Source organism: Pseudochaenichthys georgianus, chromosome 21 (genome assembly GCF_902827115.2).
Source record: "Pseudochaenichthys georgianus chromosome 21, fPseGeo1.2, whole genome shotgun sequence".
Taxonomy (NCBI): Eukaryota; Metazoa; Chordata; class Actinopteri; order Perciformes; family Channichthyidae; genus Pseudochaenichthys; species Pseudochaenichthys georgianus.
The window spans coordinates 29999695-30016945 of NC_047523.1; the positions used below are offsets into that span (position 1 = coordinate 29999695).

The window sequence follows — 17251 nt, forward strand, 5'->3', positions numbered from 1 at the left end:
TTGTTTGATCTTTTCATGGGGGTTGTTGACAAAGACAGAAATACAGCCTTTTCCTTTATATTTCACTTAAAGAGTAATTTAACACAGGCTGAAAACAAAGAGTGCTGTTCTGCCCTCCGGGTACAACTTTCAAACCTGTTTCATCTCTGGATGTGGTCAGAAGCGTGCTTTGTTGCACCTGTAAACACACACTACAGTGATGTCACAGAGTCCTGGAGCACCTGTACATCACTGCAGAAAGGTGAGTTAAACCCCAGGAAGTCAACAAAAAGCGACATTTTGGTTAAATGACTCTTTAAGAAATCAAATAACAAAAGTGGAGTCCTTTAAGTATTTGGGAGTATACTGGACATACACTGATATTTGAGAGCAACACTGACATGGTGTTCAAGAAAAGCCATCAATGTCTGTTTTGTCTGAAAGAAATGTAAAGTTCCAGGTTGACAAGACCTTGATGTCAATGTTGTATTGATCTTTTATTGAGTCTATGTTCACTTTCTCTTTGCTGATATCATCTCAAGTGAAACACAGAAACACGGTGGTCACTGTCTGCAGCAGAGTAACTGTCCCTGAACGGGAAACTGCAGGATCTTTACAACAAACAGTTTAAAATGCTGAATCCATCCTGCCTGACTGTTCTCATCTTTTACATGATTCCGTTTCTGCCATCTGGAACCTTCTCAGACCACTAGCTAAAACCTACAACTTCCAAAACTACACCGTCTGCCATCTCTCTCACAACTCTATACGAAAGGTAATTATTTGCACAATCCTTTAACTTACAGATTTTGGTGTTAGATGTTTTATCTGCGTTTTATTTTGTCTGCAACACACTGCTGCATACCACCCAATGCACATGGGGACAAATACAGTTATGTTATTGTTTTATGTCTATTTGTATGTGATGAACCAACCAGCAAATGTGGGGAATTTGTCATCATAGTTTTGCTTTTTGCACTCCACTGATTCTCTCTTTCGGTTCCTTTTTGTTGCTCTAGCAGCTTTTTTGTTGTTGTTGCAAAAAAACCTACTCTTTAGTGCCTTTTCAGCACAAAAAAGTTCAAGTCCAGCTGGCGATCACAGTGGAGCATTCAGCAGCTAAAGAGACAGATATTTTCCTCAAGAGATTGTAGAAAACAAAATGGTGAAACACACACAACCGTTAAAGAGGACATATAATACTATTTTCAGGTTCATATGTGTATGTTATGCCTCTAATGTGACATTTTCTCATACTGCCTGTCCCGAAGCATCTCTTTTCACCCTCTGTCTGAAAGCAGAGCCCAGTCTGCTTTGATTGGTTAGCTGGCCGGCTCAGTTGTGATTGGTCAACTGCTTAGAGATGTCCCGCCCCTTAGCCTATCAGGTAGAATCTGTTGAAGTGCTAGCAAATAAACCCTAGTGTTACATAGCGGTAATGGAAGAAAACAAAATAGTCCAATGGAGCGTTTCAGGCAGGGGGGGGGGGAAGAGTGTGGGGTAAAGAGACTTGCTCTGACTTTGGGATTTTAGCCTTTGCAGACCATCTACATGCACAAAAATCTATATAAGACACTACAGGACAGGCCAAACAAAAAGCTTAAATCAATTCTGAAGTTGTCCAAACCTGTCAAACGCGTAAATAAGCAACCATATAAGAACTGTAACATGTCAAATGTATCAGGTGATAATATGTCAATGAGATCCAAGCTTGTGTCTACTGCCCTCAAGTGGCCAACAACTGAGTTGCGGCATGTTTAAAAGACGTTACACTGAGGGGTAAATTCAAATCCAAAGACTTTAAATTAAAATATTCCTCATTTGTACAATCATGTTGTAAACTTAGTAAAACCTTAGTCTTACATGTTAGAATTTGAAAGATGGAGATAATCTTCTCATCTCATCAATCTCTCTGATCTTATAAGAATTATAAAGTAATTGTTAGACTTCTCACCTCTCTCTCTTAGCAGTGGGCCTTGCTGTGGTTTCCCAGGGTTCTTTGCAGCTCCTCGGTCCCAGTGGATATTTTTTTTGCTGCAGCATGACATCCAGCCAATCACAGTCCAGCACTGCAACGACCCACTTACATACACACACGCACACACACATCCCCCCTCTCTCACCTTGAACATCACATCAAGGTTGCACAAGGATACAGAGTGTGCATGTGAATGTGTGTGTGAGAGAGAGAGATAGCGTTGGGAGACACTCCAGTAAAACCAGTACAAACACATAAAGAGATGATAAAAACACAAATTACACACAAAAACAGATTTAATTCTCTGCCAACTTTCTGATCTGCTTCCCAAGAGCCACGTCCGTCCACATTTTTGGGGGAAAAACTCTTCTTTCCTTTGTTGCAGAGGGTTAGATGAGAAGCTTGATATCACTTTCAAGGAGACAATTATCTTATACATACACTGGAAACAGAGGGAAACAACCTCGTCCTAAAAGCTGCAGAACAGGAATTCTACATATACATTAACGATGGTAACAGTCTATGATTAAACCCCACAGCGGCCAGGCAACACTCTGATGTCTGCCAACTTGTGTTTGCAGACTTGCTTACCTCAAATTCTCCCTTGAGAGACAATTAAAGTATTTTTAATTGATTTGTCAGCTCTTTTCTGTTGGTTCACCTAAAAGAATCCTCCACCTTTCAACCAAGTATAGCCCCAATTCAGCCAAATATTTGACCTAAAATTACATTTCAATGTGACTTTCACTGCAGCTTGTTTAACGCCAGTGCGTAATACTGCTACCAGTACATTGTTTCCTGTGGATTTACGAGGAGGCATGAATCCTCTTCTGGATTTAAAGAGCTAAGAGATGACCTGAAAGCTCAGTCAGCAGGTAACGGGTCGTTTCTTATCAAACCAAAAGGCTTAGTGGCAGTGGCATGTAATTGGAGAGGAAATTAAGTATAGTATAAGCTGAAGACGGTGTACCAAAAACAAATAAGGCCTTCAATACAAAATTATAATTGTAAATGTGTTTTGCCAAAGTCTTACAGCAGAGGCTAGATTTTCTAAAGCCTTTTATTAAGTTTTCTCTTACCACTTGTAATACAAAATGCTGAAGGGATACTTGCAAATGTTTTCTTATCATAAAAATATATATATATATATATATATATATCCAGCTTTAAAATATAAATATAGAATTGTTCTTAGTTAAATATAGGCTACATATACTCTGTCTGTACATAATGTATTATTATTGTGAATCTAAAAATGCACTATAGACCCAAATTATCACAGTAATCATAGTGTAGTAAATATTACATGGGTTTGTAAAAGGTAGGGGAGCAGAAATATAAATTAAAAATATAGTATAGTAAATTAAAGTACAAGCACCGCAAAAATAATATTGAATACAGTCTCTTCGACAGCATATCAACTTCTTTGTACTCTTCACTTATTTCTGAGATATCATACGATATCAGGGAGTGTAATTACAAAAGCACATCACAGCAGGGGTATGTGGAAAGACATCCCTCAGCACCAACAATAATAGATGTTTTCTAGTGGATTGTGTGTCAGTTTACCTTTTTATTTAGCTCCTCCTTCATGTGTATTCCTCAACAGCTAGGCATGTTGGGCGGGAGAAACCAGGCGGTGCCATTCCGCCTGGTCTGTTGAGTCAATGAACGACAGACACCAGCAGCTTCTGAACCGACACCACCCACCAGTGACGTTTACTCTAAACAAAATACTGCTTTTGACTTTGAGACGAGAAGCTTTTGGAAACCTGTATGAACACACCTGAACCTGCCTGTGGTACACATTTCCTGCTGGTCTTCACCTGAGGATCTGTTGTTATATAGTTGCATGTTAACCATATCTACTTTGTCTTTAATGTTACAACATGTTCTGCTTTTAAAGCTTTTGTAAAAGCAGCAATAGTTTCAGTGTTTACAACAAAACGGCTTTTGGTAAAAAAGCTTCATGTGGAGAAGCAAACGCTGTAATTAAAGTCGCTATATCCTACAACAAAAAATCTCGCAAATTAAAGACGTGGGTCAACTTTGACTAATAGTAAAGCTGAACATTATTATTTTCGTCGATTAAGTCTTTCGTTATCTCAGAAGGTGGTCACTGGACTAGTTAAAACACCAGGGCATTAAATAGCTGTATGTGGATCTTGCAAAACGTTATGGAACCGATATAGCAGAACATCTTGTGAATTGGAAAGGATTGGAAGTGAATGCCACATCCTGCTGCCAGAGTTAAGTCAGGCTAAATAAACTCCTATACGCGTATAGGTTGGCAGCTGTTTTTTCCATGTAGTAACGGGGATTTAAAGACAGTCACACGTAGCTAGCAGAGAAAAAATAATTAAAAAAGGTCTGAAAATGTTCTGCAAAAGGCTCACACACACAGTCAGACAGCTGAACAGTGAAAGACAATATAGTGTGAATGTGGAGGCAGTAGGAAACCGTTCAAACAGAAACAGATTTAAAAACATCTAAAGCAACTTTAATGTTTTTTTTCACATATCATTAACAACAAAATATTCATAGAAAATACAGACAGACAGATTGAGACAGGAAGAGATAGAGAGAGAGACAGGTCCCAAATCCCCACACCGGAGTGACAGAGCGAGCTGACTTCACTTGTCTGTCACTCATCGCTGCTGCTTCAGGACGACAGATGAGGACTCTCACCTCCTCCTCCTCTCCTCTCTTTCTCCATCTCTGTTCCGGTCTCTGTTCTCTTTATTCCTCTCTCTATCCCTCGGCTTCTCTCGCTCTCCCTCCCTCTCTCTCTTATCCTCAGTCTCTCTGTCCCTCCCTCTCTCTCTGTCTCTCTCCCTCCCGCCGTCCCTCTCTCTCTCCCCATCTCTCTGTTGGCCTTGACCGTCCATTTTCCCCCTCCTCTCGTCCTCCTGCTGACGCTCCTCTTCCTCCCCTTCGTCTCGTCTGTTCCGGCGGGGGCCCTCACGTGCACGCTCCTCTTCCTCGCGTGAATGGTCACGACCCTCCACCTCCCGTGCGCGGTCACGACCCTCCACCTCCCGTGCGCGATCGCGACCCTCCACCTCCCGTGCGCGATCGCGACCCTCCACCTCACGTGCACGCTCACGACCCTCCACCTCTCTACCGCGCCCACGACCCTCCATCTCACGCGCACGACCCTCCACCTCACGTGCACGACCCTCGACCTCACGTGCATGCTCATGGGCCTCAAGCGCACGCTCATGAGCCTCGATCTCACGTGCACGCTCATGCTCATCCACTTCCTGTGCACGGCCTTTCTTATGCTTCTTGGCCTTCTTCTCGTCATCGCTGTCCTCATTCTCTTCGTCGTTTTTGCGTCCGGCTCGCTTCTTGTCCGACTGTTTGTCTTTCTTACTCTTCTTTTTCTTGTCTTCACCTTTCTTCTTCTTTTTCTCCACAATTTGGGTTTTTCTCTTCTTCTTCTTCTTCTTCTTCTTCTTCTTTCTGTCCGAGTCTGGGGAACAAGGAGGAAAAACATTTATATACATTTCCCCCTCTTTTCAGATGACCAGATATGTAATAATGTACGATGCATTTAAATGTACTTTTCATAAATAACTATGGATGTACCTGAGCTGCTGCTCGAGTCAGAATCAGAGGAATCCGAGTCGCTGGATGAGTCTGACGAGGAGGATGAGGAAGAGGAGGATGATGAGGAGTCCGAGGAGTCAGAGGATTCCACTTGCTGGTTCTGAGTCATGATTATCTTGGGAGCGTTCTTCAAATGTTCCCTCAACTCGTCCCTGAGAAAGAAAGCCAGATGTTTGTCCATGCACAACTTTCATATGGACTTTTGGGTCGAACATTCATATTACAATTATTACTGTTAGGCTTTTTAAACATGTTTGTGACTCTCTTACGTCAGGCCTCCCAGTCCGATAGAGGTGAAGAAGTTGATGGCAAAGCGAGTGTTTCTGGGATTATCTCGAGGGAAAAGTCCTTCAAAGAACGGCTGCAGAGTCCTGAAACACAAACACACAGTTTTCTGATTATCATCATGGTTGTGTTTTATATTCTTCAGAAAGTAATGCACACACTCTCCAATCTGTGTTTTGATTCTCACCTCAAACCAGTCAATGGCCATATATCCTACTAACAGACTAATGCATCAGCCAATCACACAGTTTATTTCCCAATTTGCCAAATGTAATGTTTTTTCTCTGATCTTCAGTCCTTAAAATATGCACGTCGATATTAAAGCTATGTTTTTAACATTACTATTTGCTATCTTTATTAGTGGTCAAAAAACTGATAAATGACTCTCTAATGCTATAAGGAATATACTGTCCATTACCGCATTGGACAGCCATTTATCATTTTAATAAAGAAAAATGATCTCATGTTTAATTCAGTGTTTGTGTTGATGCGCGTGTGTGTGTGTGTTCGTACGCGTCTTTGAGCCTCTGGTTGAGTCGGGGGAGGCCCATGTAGGCACAGAGCTCCTGGAAAAGGATCTTCACAAAGATCCTGCTGGACGACGTCGTGGTCTCCTCACTCATCCTGACACACTCCAACACCTGGAGAGAGAGCAGGGATTATGAGGAAACTCAATCAAATAGCTGTTTGTTTCAACTGAGTTTGGTCAGACTAGAAAGCATTTCGTATGTATGTGTGTGTGTGTGTGTGTGTGTGTGTGTGTGTGTGTGTGTGTGTGTGTGTGTGTGTGTGTGTGTGTGTGTGTGTGTGTGTGTGTGTGTGTTCTTACACTCCAGGGCACTGAGTCTGTGTAGAGCAGGTGAGCGAACAGTCGAGCCACGTTCCTCAGTTTGTTGGTCTCCAGTCGGTGAATCGTGTCGTACTGTTCCGCAAAAATCCCCTCAAAACTCTCCATGTACTCCTTCTTCAGCAGACAGAATCTCTATGAACACACAAACAGACAAACACACACACAGTGTTAACAAGTGTTTTCAATTTAGACAGTTGTGATGTTGCACTGGACTCCCGTAGTTACTCGGATCCGAAAAGTGAGTCTTAGTCAACACTTCGTTTTCTTTCCTAGGCCTGATATTTAATTCAGTGTGACATGTGCACGTTTAGTAATAATAGCTAATGTGGTGGGCTGTCATATATGTACGAGTGTGTGTGTGTGTGTGTGTGTGTGTGTTTCTCACCCCGGCCAGGAGACCAAAGAACTTCTCGTAGGTCCTCTGTTGAGCGCAGCAGTCCAGGATCATGTTACACAGCTCTTTCTGTTCACACACAAATAAAACATCTCATTAAAACAAAACATACATTTATAGAAAATCACATATTAAAGTTAAAATCATGTCTATCAGACTGAACATCTGAACAGAGGTTTAAAAACAGTAGTTGAACAACATCGTATTGTGTAGCTGACGTCTCGTTTTGAAAACATTTCCGACTGAGCCTTGGTCTTTTGAATTCTCGGCCAGCTGTGATCTGATTGGACGTTTTCTGGAGGCTCAGTGTTAAATGGGGTCAAAGGTTAAATGATGTGAATGTGAGAGCAGCGGCCAGGTGTGAAATCCCAGAGGTGGGTTACCCCCTCAATCTGAGGGAGAAACAGGGCCGAGACGATTTGGTTTGATCGTGTGTGTGATGTGTGGAGAGCAGCTGTGACTACACGTCCTCAGATATCAGCCACGTCTCAAATAACACACACACACACACACTTCAAACACTTCACCGCCATTGGGACCGCTTGGCTTTAAGCACGTTTCCTTGATGTTTTTATTGTATGTTAGGGTGTCAAAATCTCGACTCTAAATTGAAATGTGTTTCAATGTTTTTTTTGAGAAAAGACTCAAAAGCAGGACAGACCACGAATTCCAAATACGTTTAAAGTGGAGCTATCATGCTATATTTGAAACATATATTGTAGGGCCATACCTATACAAAACATGTCTGTGAAGTTTCTTTTTCAAAATAGCAGACAGATCACCCATTGTAGCCATACTGCTCAAACCCCTCTTTTGCAGACCTGTTAGAGAAATGCAGATCTTGGGTCCTCAGCTTGAAAAAAAAGAAAAGAAGAGGAGGCGGAGCTAATGCCTGATCAGAATCAGGCCGTCACAATTAAATATCGTCCGCCACAAATGGATCTCATAAAAATAAAAAAAATTATTATCATTATTCTTTTTTTAAAATGTATTCTTTTTTTTTTGGTGGTCTAATGGATAGTGAGGTGGGCTGATGATCGGAAGGTTGCGAGTTCAAATCCTGCCTGGAACACCACCACTAGTGTGCGGTTGAGTAAGGCACTTAGCCCTCAGTTACTCCAGGGAGAATGTCCCTGTAATTGGTCACTGTAAGTCGCTTTGGAATAAGGCGTCTGCTAAATGCCTAAATTGTAAACTATATTTCTGGGAAAATAAACCCCACAGATCCTCAACTCCGGTGTGTTTCACGCAACACAGAGCAAGAGAACGTTGTCTACAGTAGACATGAACTCACATGTATTATCTTATTTGAGGGGGGGTGGATGCGTGGACCACCCGAATAGGTTAAGGGGCCTTTGGCTTTTCTTGCCGGGGGGGGGTGCGGTGCGGTGCCCCCACAAATAGAATCAAATTCTGTGGGAAACACTGGGTTAGCTCTGAGTGTTAGCGAGGCTTGCTAATGTAAACAAAGACGAGATTACGTCCAAAACACGTCAGGTATTGTTTCTGATAGCAACTTTCTGTGGGTCTGCTGACGTCCCCTCGGGTGGACACGTCAGTTCGGATGGAAATCTGTATCCGCTCGTTGTAGCCCCGTTTTTAAAAGATTTGGGTACGGAGGAAAAGAGAGGGTTTTATTTTCTGACGCTGCGTGAGTTCCCCTGTTTTTCTGTGAGAGGAACGAGCATCTTTGTGCGAGTGTTTCCAGCTGTTGTGTTGAGTGATTCAGTCCTGATGAAACTCTGGCTGACAAGGTCAAGAGCTCTGACCACACACACACACACACACACACACACACACACACACACACACACACACACACACACACACACACACACACACACACACACACACACACACACACACACACACACACACACACACACACACACACACACACACACACACACACACACACACACACACACACACACACACACACACACACACACACACACACACACACACACACACACACACACACACACACACACACACACACACACACACACACACACACACACACACACACACACACACACACACACACACACACACACAGTTTCTTTCCACGTTCTCTGAGGCTTCGGATTGAGCTACATTTATGATTCACAAAAATCACTTTGTCGTCTGATGCAATGACGCCCTGAAGTATAATTTGTTCCTCAGTTGATCTCTGGCTGAGCTGTTCAACCGTCTAACAATGTTGGAAAAAAAACACAATTTCCTGCAGACCAAAGTGACGTCTCCATGCGTCTCGTTTTGACCCACACACTCACAGCTTCCCCCCACAATAATCACCGTCTCAAAGCAACTATTAGTTACACAACGTCGCCCAAGGTACACACACACACAGTTTTCAAATAGTGAAGTGGTTTGTCAGCGCCACCTGCTGGTCAGCAGTGAGAGAGGCAATAAAACCCCCCATTTCAGAAAGTGACCGCTTGATTTCTTGCCATTAATTGTCTGGCTAGATGTTTAATCTCTACATTTGACTTTCATCCGTTGTTCTTTTAGCATTTTTTCTTAAAGACAACCGAAACCTATAACTTGTTTATTGTGGTAACAGAGAAAAAATCGAGTTTACACATTTATCCTGATTCCTCTGTGGGTTTGCATCACTGATTTATAATTCTGCCAATTGTGTGTGTGTGTGTGTGTGTGTGTGTGTGTGTGTGTGTGTGTGTGTGTGTGTGTGTGTGTGTGTGTGTGTGTGTGTGTGTGTGTGTGTGTGTACTCACCGTCTGGCTGTCAGGAAAGTCCATCTTGATCAGTTTGTGAGCGCACTCCTCAAAGTCCAAACTACAGAAACAATCATTCCATTAATACATGTATCTGTTAATATACATCATTGAGTTCAAGTGTGTAATTTCCTCAAATCTGTTTCTGTGTTTCATCCTGCTCTCCTGTACATTGAAACCATGGTAACTAGGCTGTGAACACACATACCCTGACAAACATACACACACAGATCTTTAAACACAGATTTAAATATTAGTCTAAGTCCATCAAATATAGATGGAGCTGTAAATAACTGCCAACACCCTGAGAGACAACTGAGTCACTCTGTGTGTGTGTGTGTGTGTGTGTGTGTGTGTGTGTGTGTGTGTGTGTGTGTGTGTGTGTGTGTGTGTGTGTGTGTGTGTGTGTGTGTGTGTGTGTGTGTGTGTGTGTGTGTGTGTGTGTGTGTGTGTGTGTGTGTGTGTGTACCTGGATTGGATAGCGAGGTAGATGGTTCTTCTGAAAGCAACCAGGTTGATTTCTGTCTGATCGTAGATGATGATCTTCTCCTCTGTGAGGGAGAGAGAGGGCTTCTTTAATGTTGCGTTAGAATCCGGTTCATACTATCCGGGACTCGTTATATACTTGACTAAACTCCTTCAGCTTTAAAGTAGTATAAACATAATTATCCTTTAACTTGAGAGAAAATGGCCTTTTCAGCAGTTGTGCCTCACCTTCTGTTGGCTCTGCGTTCTCTTCTTCATCGTCTTCATCGTCGCCGCTGCCGTCTCCGTCTTCCCCTGAGTCGCTGCTGCCCTCATCCAGGATCTCTGTCCGGGGGTGAAAGCTGATTGGTTAAACGGTGGAATAGGTGACAGCTGATTGGACTGTTGAATGTTTTTACAAACTCTCACCTCTTTTGATGGTTTTGTATTTCTCCTCGTTCTCCAGGAAGTCTGGGTCCATCTTAAACACATCTGAGTGAACATACGGCAGATGTTAGATCTACATATATAACACATTATCATTTCTGCAGAGAGCTTTAGAGCCAGTTCCCTCCCTCTCCGTGGCTTACTGAGGATGTCGTCGATGCTGTACTCATCGTCCAGGGGCAGCATGTGAGTGAACTGCTCCCCCTCGTCCACCAGGTCCAGACCCTCTGGGATCACCGGGTGGTCTTTGAAACCGTCCTTCCTGATGGCAAACATCACCTCGATCATGTACTGGACCCTCTTATCAATGGCCGACTCGTGGAGGACATTCCTGAGACGCTCAAATATGGCTGAAAAGAGAGATGTAGGCATTTTCGATTCATTGTGCTGACACTTGGGAACTTTTTGAATTTGGAGAGCCTTTGACAAAGCAGTACTGCTGTGTTTGGAATCTGTGTGTCTTGTCCAATACTGAAGAGCAGGACACGTGGTTTCAATTATCACAAATATTGTATTTTATTTAACACGATGCAATATTTAAAAAAGACAGTTTCAAACTCAATCATACAGGGGGCTATAATATAAGGGGACCACTAATCATAAGGTTTAACAACATAATTCAAACCAAAGAGGAACAGTACTTTAAATAAAATAGGAAAATGTTTGTACTTCCCTTAAAATTATTTTAAAGGGAACGTGGATTTCAGAAATTAATAATTGATGATTTGAAGAACATGGCAAATTGGACCAAATAAAAATGGAATATAGTGACATTTAAAAGCTTAAATGCTTTATTTGTGACCTGCTCCATCGAAATCAGTCGCATTGACCCGAAGACACATTTTGAGTTGTATACACGGTTGGAAAGAGGAGATTCCTAGCTTTCTAATGATATCAGGATTGTTTTTGTACTCCAAATATTAAGCGAAATATGTCACATTATATAATGACTGTCACAGAGTCCTCATTTTGAGAAAAAGGCCTTTAAAGTTTCCTCTTCTCTGGAATCCATCGATCTGATTGATTATTAGTGGAGCAAATGATCAAAATACTACGGAAGGAAGATATTTTCGTTTGGAGGGGAAGCTCGCGAGTGTGTGTGTATACGTGTGTGTGTGCGTGTATTTTTGCGTTTGTGTGTATTGTGTTTGTTTCCCGGGGTAAACCCTCACAAGAAACACCGGCTGTTGTTGTGCCTGCTGTGGCGTTAAATGACTCCGTTCCCCGCTTGTAATTATGCCGTTACAAGCTTCAAAGTTATATTTATCATCTGACTTTGCCGAAACAAGTTTAATATTCTGAAAGCCAAGACTCTGTTTAATTTAAATCAGATGAAAACAAACTGTAAAGGATCCCGCCGTGTTATCTATGATTACTTTACTCTTACGTTCATAATGTCAGCCGGAGGGAGGGGGGCGGCGCTGCTGGAAGAGCACAGTGCGAGTGAGAGGTGCCTGTCTTCGTCCCTTCACAAGCTTCAAAAATGTACTTATCGTGTGATTTTGGAAATAAAAGTTTCATATTCTGAAAGCCAAGACTTGGTTTGTTTAAAATCAAACAAAACACCCGAACCCTGAAAAAATAGTTTTTTACGTAAATCCACGTTTATTCTGAAATGAGCCGTTGCGACTTCCGACTGATTTCGATAGAGCGGGTCACATTTGTAAACTGCAGGATAAAAAAAATAAGTCTACATTTGAGAAAGTCAATTGATAAAAAAAAAAGAATGTCTGGTAACGTGTCTGGAGTATTTACCGTTGATTCCTCGCGGGGACACCTCGGTCAGTTTGAGGCCACACTCCTTCAGGAAGGCGATGGCGACCTCCACGCTGTCGTCAGTCGGACGCTCCAGCAGCAGAGTGAGCATCTCCAGACACAACACCTCATGGGCCTGAGGGAGAGACGTGAACACACTCCATTAGAGCTGAACATGAACACTTGTTCTCTTTCGCGAATGTTGACGTCCGACAGCAGGACCTACCACGTTCTGGTTGATGAGATGAGCCACAAACTTGGAGGCTGTAAGGCACTGTTGCTGGAAAACAAGAGACACACTGATTTGAATACATCGGTAATCCTCATACAATTGCTTAACAAAGACGCCAATATTTAGGATACGAAATGTTATTCACATTTAATGTCAATAAAAGGAGAAAATGCTCAATCTAAAGTGTGTTTGAACAGTATTTTAAGATGTTTAACAGTTATAAATACCTACCATGTGTCTAGCAAAGCTTGTCGTTTCATACATAATGTACCAAAATGCTTGCCGAATAAGAAACTGAACAACAACATATTGCATGAGATGAGGCTTTTACATTACTACAGAAATGGAATCCTGGCATTTGTAAAACAAAACCATTCTTAACCACCTCTATCAGGCACGTCTTTTAATTCTACTGAGTGCACTGTCATTTTCCGTTTATCAATGTTTCAACGTCAAACAAATACAAAGAGACACTCAGCGAGAGACACAGGACAGGTACCTTGATGTTGCGGCGGTAGCTCCTCCTGAAGGACAGGATGAGGCGTTTGAGGATCAGCTCTCCAATCTGAGGGAACTTGGAGTTGATGATGGAGATGACAGCGGAGTAAACGTGAGTAAAGATGGGAGACGCCGCCTGAGCCTGCAGCATCGAGCGAGCGAGCAGACCCCTGAGAGACAGACGGGGGACAGTTACAGTGGGCAGTCAGACAGAAGGTTTATTGCCCCTCACTACCCCATATTGGTTTCACTCAATCTGTCTGTGATATGATTTTAGTAATATGAAGTTGTGTGTGTGTGTGTAATTCTTCACCTCCCCCTGACGATGTTCTCCTGCAGCAGCTCCTGGATGATGAAGACGATGTTCGCCACGTTGACTTTGTTGATTAGACCGTTGATGGACTTCTTCAGGGCCTCCCAGCTCATCCTCTGATAGGCCAGGCTGCACAGGAAAAGGGCATTAGTGACACACAGGTCATAGAGTGGTATGAATACAAACAGTGGGAAAAACAGCCTCTGAGATATGGAATTGTTTTATACTGTGTGCTTCATGTTGATAGGGAGACAAAGCGAAAGGAAAGGCAGAAAACGGTAACAGAGAGAAGATAACATGCGACAAAAGGCCCTGGGCTGAATTCAAACAAGCTATTGCAATTTTATTTACTAACGGAAATAATCAGATTTGAAAACCCCCTTAAATGCACAACGTTCAACCTTCTTCGCATCCAACTTTGACTATAGGACAAAGTAGTTAATGATGATTTACATAGCGGTTATCTGCAGCACCTTTCTGGTCTTCATAAGAACAAATGTGAATATCAATCTACAAACTGATATACGAGTATGAAACGATCTGAATGAGTTGAGGAACCAAATCTTAAAGACTGTGTTCTAACCTTAGCTGCTATAAATAAATCAAAACACTCTCACCTGGTCTTGTCTGTGATTTGCTGCTGCATCATGCGCAGCTTGGCGGGGGGGATGTAAGCTCCACCCGTCCTCGTCAGGATCGGGTCGATCTCCTCCTTCTTCTTCTTGACTGGCGGCTCCTCGGCGGTCCCTGGCTCCCCGTCAGCTGACGGGGATCCGGAGCGCCCTCGCCTCCTCTGCTCCCACTCTGCATCTCGGTTAGGTCGCCGGTCAAAACGCGCGTCCCTGTCGTCTCGGCGAACATCGTAGCGATCGCTGGGGGAAGAGACAAAAAAGAAAAGAAGGTTTTAACATTTGTTGTGGTTGTGCTTTTTAGGTGTACCAAACTTTGAATTCCTTCAAAAGAAAGAGAGGGGATGAGATCTATTTTTTGGTATTCAATAAATGAGGTACAATACATAAGAGGCTGCAATCTGATTCTTATGTTGTTTGTACTTTTAGTGTTTGATCATGATGTTATGCAATACAAAATATTTTAGACATGTCTTTAATGTGCAATGTGTTCTCTGACCCGGTCTTTAAGCTATCGAGGACCTTCTTTTAAACTAATAGAAAGTCACCCACTAAAATGATGGCAAGCCAATAAGAAGCAGCGCTGGTTACCGATCGTAGCGTCCTCTGTCGTACCGCCCGCGGTCTCGGTCTCTTGACCTGGACCGCTCTCGTCCTCTGGACCTTGATCTGTCCCTCTCCCTGGACCGGTCTCTGGATTTGGACCTGGATCTGTCTCCCTCTCCCGATCTGTCTCCCTCTCCCGATCTGGATCTGTCTCGGTCTCTGGATATGGATCTGTCTCTGGACCTAGACTTGGATTTGGACCTCTGGTCAACAAAAAAACAAAGACTGTCAGCGGTATTTCTTTTGATCTCTTCATTTTAAAAGGAAAGTCACTTTGAGTTTGAAAATAATTGTTTAACAACTGGGAATTGCGTTTACATTTTAGCCTGTGCACTTTATACAACTTAAGATTCAAGTAAACGGACCAGAAGAACACTTCACATTTCTGCTTCATGTTTAACCTTCATCATTCAAAAAGGATTAAAGGAAACAATGATGTTGCTCCCTTGATGAATGATAAGGATAAACTGTAAATAAATTATAACTTTTTGCATTTTTAAATTGATCATGCTTACCTTGATCTGAGCCACACTACTCCTGAGCCTTCGCAGTGCCCCTTGATGTTCATCCTCATCATCACTGCTGGTGCTGTCGTCTGAGCTGCTGGAGCCAGGACCCCCAGAGGCCGGACCCCCAGAGGCCGGACCCCCAGAGGCCGGGCCCACAGAGGCCGGACCCCCGGAGGCCGGACCCCCGGAGGCCGGGCTCCCAGAGGCCGGGCTCCCGGAGCGAGACCGGACTGCAGGACTGGCTTCACGGGACGGCTTCGTCTGGGGTTCTGGGCTTTTCTCTATAGGACCCTCCTGTTCGGGCTTTTCTGCTGCAGGACTGGCCTCATCTTCTGAAGGTCCTGAAGACAGAGAGGGAGAGAGCAGCGTTATCAGATGATACTACATCTACAATGACAACTGCTAGCAATGCTGCTGTTCCTACAACAACCTAAAATAACGAAAGCAGGTTTTACTCACCACTTTGTTCCTTCATCTCAGGAATGGGACTGGGACTTCTGCTTGGAGAGTCCATACCTGAAAATATATGCATGCACATGAATGACTTTGGAGAATAGGTACTGAAAGAGACATCACAGATCAACTTATATGTGATAAGCAGAAATATTCTGTTGATGAACACAGAGTCAGACAGCAATACATTAAACTATACATATAGTGTGTATTTTAGATAGCAGAAAAGCTACAGCGATCATCACTTTTAAATACCTCGACAGTCTCTGCATGATATTACAAAATGGTTTTACAATTGATTGCAGATGTGTTGCTCTGACACCAATCGGCCTTCTATGCAGAAGAGATACCTTTCTCGACGAATTACACTATAACACATTGGATTAGCAGGTGGACACAACATAAAGCCAGAGATGATGTCTTCCATTTGATTATAAGGAAAAGCCATAATAATCATATATAAGATGCTGTTATTATCAACACATAGGCTTTTATAGATGACAGATGGATTGAATCAATACAATGTTCTATTTTTCTGTCGATCAACTTATTGATGACTAGAACAATATCTAATTTCTAGCAGAAAGACACATCACTGATGACATTTTCTGAATGTTTTTATGGTCTCACAGACAGCTTCTGGACAACAGCATATACAAACATCATCACAAACACAGGATATATTCTATTCATTTTAAGTTCACTGACTCTTTGAAGTTTGAAGTGTCTGCAGACTTTCACTTAAAACTTGAGAGTTGTACCTGTAGCTAATACACAGGAGCAGCTAACACTGACAAGGGCAGGACACAACTTCAGTAAATAAAAATCAAGTAAACCTTACAGCTAAATTAGTCATTAAGGGTACTTTTTTAAACAACAATATTATTTATACATTCAAAATAAAAGAACTCCAACGAACGCATCAGTTTTAAGGCCATGTGTGTTTGGGTGAGCTAAAGTTAGCTAGTCAGCTAATCCTACTTTAGCTACATCTGGTTAGCTGAAATGCTCATTATTTGTCCCTAAAACAGAAACACTTTGCTTTTGTCTCTGTAAATAAACGATATATTCTTACTTCACCGAGTCTTTTTGTGTCCAGTTGTCGTATTGTTTTCCGCCTTTTCGTTTCTCTGTTAAATCAGTACGTCGTTCTCTGGCGGAAAACGTCGCCCGACAGCTTCCGGATTTCAGAACAAAAGTCCCCGAATTGTTTCTGTACCGTCCCCTGGTGGTGATAACATTGACCTCCTCCAAACATGTCCCTTCAGTTATCATAGGGGGAACTTGCATTATCATGGATAAAAACAGTATCTTATATAATTAACGGTTAAATTACATCCACATTCTCAAAACTCAAATCCAGCACCAGACACTTTTTACGCTGCTATGGACAATCTGGCAATAATGCACATTCTATGGACACGCTGCACATTCTGTGTGCACTAATGTACATTTGAAATGACGGTTATTTTGTATTGAATGTGTTTTTATGTAGGTCTTAATGT

At 42.5% G+C, this 17251-nt stretch overlaps 1 protein-coding gene across 1 annotated transcript; it reads right to left on the reverse strand.

The window, feature by feature from the left end:
• Window positions 1–4435: 4435 nt before the first annotated feature.
• On the reverse strand, window positions 4436–16961 carry cwc22 (CWC22 spliceosome associated protein homolog). Its single transcript, XM_034110237.2, has 20 exons — window positions 16822–16961; window positions 15753–15809; window positions 15300–15634; window positions 14770–14987; window positions 14167–14421; window positions 13550–13678; window positions 13238–13406; window positions 12733–12786; window positions 12507–12642; window positions 10895–11101; window positions 10734–10796; window positions 10554–10649; window positions 10309–10390; window positions 9840–9900; window positions 7090–7167; window positions 6684–6836; window positions 6368–6495; window positions 5839–5940; window positions 5549–5721; window positions 4436–5432 (listed from the first exon to the last, which is right to left on the reverse strand). Exons 2-20 carry the CDS (start codon window positions 15805–15807, stop codon window positions 4642–4644), a joined length of 3285 nt encoding a protein of 1094 aa, XP_033966128.1. The 5' UTR covers window positions 15808–15809; window positions 16822–16961; the 3' UTR covers window positions 4436–4641.
• Between the last annotated feature and the right edge of the window lie 290 nt (window positions 16962–17251).